The following is a 6,164-nucleotide window of genomic DNA, read 5'->3' as shown; positions in this document are numbered from 1 at the left end:
CCAATGGTTAGGGATGAAAATATCTGCGGGACAAAAAGTTACGAACTTATTTATCCTTTTTTCTAAAAAAAATGTTTCAGTACACAAGTATTTATATAAATAACTTATATTTTACAGTGAAAATTAATATTTTAAAATTTACTTAGAGACCATAACTTGTCATTCCAAAAAATATACATTAATACTATTCCATTTACTTTTAATAAATAATTTTTTAATTAAATTTAGTTTTAAAACACATATAGCATAATTAAAATAACCAAAATATATTTTTATGTACATATAATAAAAAATCAGTTATTAAAAATTATAAGAGTTGGTCGAATACAACTCGACTTGATCAACCCCACAAAAGTAATAAAAATCTCTTCAAAAGGTTTTTTTAGTTACATAATTAACACATGAAAGTTGAAACTACTAAGGCCAGTTTGGATAACTAACTTAATTAAACTCTTTTTGATAAAATAACTTAAACAATAAATGATTCTGTTAAAAGTAATTTATAAATAAGTTATTTTGTGTTTGGATTTTTAACTCTAAAAATACTTATTTTAAAGAAATGTAATGAAAAGTAGAAGTATTATGAGAGAAGTCATTTTTTTTAACTTCTCTATAAGCTCCAAAATAGCTTCTTAAAAAGTTACAATTTGGTTTTGAAAATTGCACCCGACATTAATACTACTACTTTTCATAAGTCAAAAGTTAAAAAAAGCTACTTCTAGAGTTTCAAAGATCAAACTACATATTACAGATGGAGACAATTCAGGCATGTAATTACAGGAAATAAAAATGATACAGAGAATATATTTGCTTGTGTGGTTATCTTCGCTTCTCTATCTTCACTGGGAACCCACCTTTCATCAGCGACGTAAGGTATCCGGTATACTCCGGCACCACCCCTTCCGCCACCGCCGGAACCACCCTAAACTCCCTTAAGATTCCTGCCACCACTCTCTTCATCTGCAAAAACGCCATCTCCTTCCCCAAACACACCCTAGGCCCGGCCTGAAACACTGTGTAACTATACGGATCAACTCCAACAAAAGCCCACTTCCCCTCCCCATCCCGCCTCAACCACCTTTCGGGCCTGAAATCGGCCCAATCCGCGCCCCATATCCTCTCACTCCTTCCCATCGCAAAGATATGGTACGCCAGACGTGTCCCTTTCTTCACAAAAGTACCATCAGGTAAAACGTCGTCGTTTGCAGCCTCTTTCGTATCCACAGGCACCGGCGGGTACAATCTCATGCTCTCGCACAACGCGGCGTGAGTATACACCATGTCCTTTAGCTCCTCGTAAACGGAGGAACCATCTACGTGGTTCTTCTGGATAATTTCACTAACCACCTCTTCCTCCACGTGCGGATGGCTAGCAAGAAGCCAGAAGAACCACGTGAGCGCTGCGGAAGTAGTGTCCCTCCCAGCGAGAATGAAGCTGATGACTATGTCCGTTACAAACGACTCGTCGTTTTGTCCGGAAACCAAGAACCGCGACAATAGATCCACGGATTGCAGCGTTTTCTTCTCTTCAAGCTCTCGCTTCTTCTCCTCTACGATCTTCTTTGCTAAGCCTCTCACCTCCGACACTGCGGTTCGGAGCCTATTTTCGGAACCTATGTTTAGGATTTTCTTTATCTTCCATACCAGCGGCACCGCGGAATTGAACCTCTCGCTGCTGATTCTTGTTGCGTCGTCGAAGGCCTTGGCGAAGGTGGTTGTTGGAAGCGATGGGAGGAGGTATTCCGGATCGTAACCGAAAGCGATCTTGCATATGTTATCGAAGGCGAAGCGTTGGAGGATATCTTGTAAGTCACATGTATTTGTTGCATTAGCGTTGGTATGATTACACGTGGCAGATAAGATTGGGATGAGGCGGTTGGAGAGTTCGGCGTCTACAACGGTTTCGACGAAGTTGCGGAGGGATCTTGTGTTAAACTCGTGGCTGGAGAGCTGGCGCTGGAACTTCCAGTTGTCGCCGTCGGAGTTGAAGATGCCGTCACCGAGGAAGTCGCCGAGGGCGCGGTTAAGGGTGGGACCTTTTTGGTAGGTTGGGAAATTGGACTTGAGGATGTGGTGGACGATGGCGGGGTCGGCGGTGAAGATCTGGCGGGAGCCAAGGGAGCGGCGGAGGGTGAAGGTGGAGGAGGACGGAGAGGAGAGGAGGATGTCGGAGATCCAGTGGATGCGGCGGTGTTTGTTGGCGGCGATGGCGAAGATGGAGCCAATTATAGGGTAGGCTTTAGGAGTATTGGTGTTTGGTGGAACTCTTTTGGGTGTTGAAGATGAAGAGCGTGTTGTTGCTAAGAACCAAGTGAGAATTGCAAGAAATAGAAGGAAGTAAGCTATGGGAAGAAGCTCCATGTTTTCTGGTTTAGAAGGTTCTGCAATTGCTTTCTTATTGGTGTGTTTTCTTTCATGTTTCGCTTGCTGCAATATTTATAGTGTCGTGCGTCAAGAGAATTGGTTTTGTGATTTTCCTTTTTCTTGTAAGGAAATCACATGCATATACTAATTTTTTATTTTTGAACCAAACAAAATTTTATTTTTTGTTCTAGAAAGTCTAAAACATATACTAAAATTCTATAATTGTAAACGAATAACTTTACAAAATACCCAAAATTACCATTCATGACTCATCATGAGTTATGAATATTTTAAGACTTCACTTTATGCATGTAAAAAAAAATTAGATTTCGACTTAGGCATATTGCATTCATAAGATATACGTGAATTAACGAGAAGTTAGTATTATAAATCCTCAACTGATAATACTCTGGTCATGGCTCAAAATTGATATTGATTTAGATAAATATTTGGTGATTAATTAATTTTTTTTATATTTATTTTGTATTTAAGGTAATATTAATCAATTTTTATTATTTTCGCTAAAAATATTTGGTTCTCCATTTATTTATGATATCAACATAATTAAGGATAAGCAATAAAGAGAATATATCATAAATAAAAGTATATAGAAATTACAATCTAATTTCTTCATTTTTCTGTTTTATATCTATTTAATCACAATATAATCGAGATATTAAAAGGTTAAATGACTTTTTTTTAAAATATTTTTATTATATGTAATTCATAAAAAAAAATTTATTTTTAAATTTAAATTCAAGACTCTTTTATTAAATTATTAATTATTTATCATTTCAATTAATTTAATTTTTAATAATTTTATATATATATTTAATAAAAAAATGATTAATTAATAAACACGCTTACCTTTGTGTCTATTAACAAAATTTGTTAATCGCAATGTTTTATTTTTTGCGTTATAAAGTTGTAGATACGTAAATGCTTACGAAGTAGTACTTACGTGTCGGTTTCTCTTAACATGAGAAGCATGATTTTCAGACCATTATTATTATTTGTTACTATTTTGAATTGACTGCTGTTATAGAAAATACATCTTCTCAATTTTTTTAATTAAAAAAATAAAGTGTAGTCTTCTATTATTAATTTTATTAATAAAATAAAAAATACAAAAAGTATTAAAAAATTAAAAATTATATTTTATTTTTTTAATTATTAAGAAAATGAGAAGATCCATTTTTTTCTTAATCAAAGATATGAAATTCGAATCCATAATTTCTTAATTAAGTATGAAAAAATTATGCTATTTGAACTATTACTCATTCGCATGAGAAGAATCCATTTTCGCGGTTATATACTTATATATTCGTATGTCATTAATTACTTGCTCCTACTGTACGAAATCTTATTTTATTAGAACTTTGAAATTATCAAGTTCATTTTTATAAGATTGGTTTATTATGTTATGCAGATTTAATTTATTTGGCTTTAATATATTACATTCATAATTCTATAATTTTTTTTTAAAAAAAAAATTAAATTCTTATATTTTTAATCCTAAAAAAATCTTAAATCACCTCAACACATTTTATAAAAAATAAAAATATTTTAAATTTAATTCATCTCTATTTATTGAAAGAGGTTTGTTATACATATAAACATTTTTGACATACAAGTTCATACAAGTTAGTCCAAATCCAATAAAAATAATCCTCAGTTTAGATTGCGTGTAAACACGCGATTTTCCAACTCTTGAATAGCGCAAAAACCATTATGACAACCGGTTCTTCTCCCTCAATTAAAATCGCAACACTCAAAATTTAAACAAAGATCAAAATTTCTCAAAAATTTCTCAAAATCGTCGCAAAAAGTGAAGGAAGTTTTGAAGCTGAATTCGAAAAGAATTATAAGAAAATGAAATAAGAAGATAAAGAAGAAGAAGCAGCATAAGATGAGGAGGAGAAAGAGGAAGAGTTTTAAATTATGTAAAACCTATTAGTACAAAAATACCGAAATTCTTAAATGATACACATAGATATCTTAGTTTTATACCGAAATTTATAATAAATACACAAAAATGTTTCCTTTAATGCTGTATTTTTTTTCTTCTTCTTCTTCTTTTTATTTATTTCTTTCTTTTAGTTGAATGAATGTGTTTGATTTTTTTTGTTTTTATTCTTGTTAAGAGAGTAAAATAAGAAGAAACTTAAGAAAGTAAAACAAGAAGAAAAATATGAATAAGAAAAAAAAAGAAGAAGATAGTGATGATGATGGAAAAAAAAAAGAAGAAAAAGCAGCAGAAGATGAGGAGGAGGAAGAGGAAGAATTTTAAATTATGCAGAACTTATCAGTACAAAAGCACCGAAAATTCTTAAACAATATACATAAATATCTTAGTTTCACATTGAAATTTGCTGCAAATACACAAAAATATTTTCTTTAATACTTCATTTTCTTCTTCTTCTTCTTTTTCTTATTTCTTTCTTTCTTTTAGTTGAATGAATGTAAATTCATCATTTTTCAAGTAATTTTGTAGCATTATGTGTGTTCTTCTTTTTCTTTGTTTAATTTTTTTTATTCTTTTTAAGAGAGTAAAATAAAAAGAAACTTGAGAAGGTAAAACAAGAAGAAAAAGATGAATAAGAAAAAAGAAAAAGAATATGGTGATGGTAATGAAAAAAAGAAGAAGAAGCAACAAAAGATAAGGAAGAAGAAGAGGAAGAGTTTTAAATTATGCAGAACTTATCAGTACAAAAACACGGAAAATTTTTAAATAATACACATAAATATCTTAGTTTTATATTGAAATTGGCTGCAAATACACAAAAATATTTCTTTTAATGCTGCATTTTTTCTTCTTTTTTTTCTTATTTCTTTCTTTCTTTTAGTTGAATGAATGTAAGTTCATCCTCTTCCAAATAATTTTGCAGCATTATGTGTTTTCTCTTCTTTTTTGTTTCATTTTTTTGTTTTTATTCTTGTTAAAAGAGTAAAACAAGAAGAAACTTGAGAAGATAAAACAAGAAGGAAAAGATAAATAAGAAAAAAGAAGAAGAAGATGGTGATGATGATGAAAAAAAAAGAAGCAGCAGTAAAAGATGGAGAGGAGGAAGATGAAGAGTTTTGAATTATGCAGAGTTATCAGTACACATACACCGAAAATTCTTAACAATACACATAAATATATTAATTTTACACCGAAATTTGCTGCAAATACACAAAAATATTTTCTTTAATGCAGAACTCCTACATTACATTCAATTCAAACTATCAATGATGAACAGTAATTTTCACAAACAAAAACAACATTATTCACCTACAGAATCATAAACTACTAATGAAAACATTAACTAGAATTGAACCACACCTCAGCCACTTGATTGGATTCAAAACAATAATCCACTTCGCTCTGGTTCAATTGACAACTGAACTTGAATCATTCATTATCTTCAACAACGAGATAACTGTTCAAAATTGATGATTTCAGAGCTTGATTTTAAAAATGTAGAGAACGAAGGAAATCGTGAAAAATGAAGAAAGAGAAACGCAAAGAACGCAGAGATGGAAGAGAACATAGATCGAAAACGCTGAGAAAATTCAAAAACGGAAACGAAACCCTTTCGAAAAAGGCAGTTATATATTTGCGCGTTGATTGAAAAGTTGGTCAGATAATGACGCATGAGGTAAATTAGGTTAAAGAGACTTGTATTAAAAAATAACTTATATATGAAGAATATTTGTTATTGAAAATAAGAAACGTCTAAAATTATTAGTTTGTGACCTACAAATAAAATAATAAATAATAAATTTACACTAATTTATTGATTATAGATATTATGTAT

The 6,164-nt window shown here is 31.2% G+C and overlaps 1 protein-coding gene across 1 annotated transcript; it reads right to left on the bottom strand.

Moving 5' to 3' along the window:
• LOC107624982 (cytochrome P450 94A2) lies at positions 661-2,507 on the bottom strand. Its single transcript, XM_016327487.2, has one exon. It carries the CDS (start codon positions 2,359-2,361, stop codon positions 820-822), a length of 1,542 nt encoding a protein of 513 aa, XP_016182973.1. The 5' UTR covers positions 2,362-2,507; the 3' UTR covers positions 661-819.

The sequence above is a fragment of the Arachis ipaensis genome, chromosome B02, assembly GCF_000816755.2.
Source record: "Arachis ipaensis cultivar K30076 chromosome B02, Araip1.1, whole genome shotgun sequence".
Taxonomy (NCBI): Eukaryota; Viridiplantae; Streptophyta; class Magnoliopsida; order Fabales; family Fabaceae; genus Arachis; species Arachis ipaensis.
This window is presented reverse-complemented; position numbering and strand designations above follow the sequence as displayed.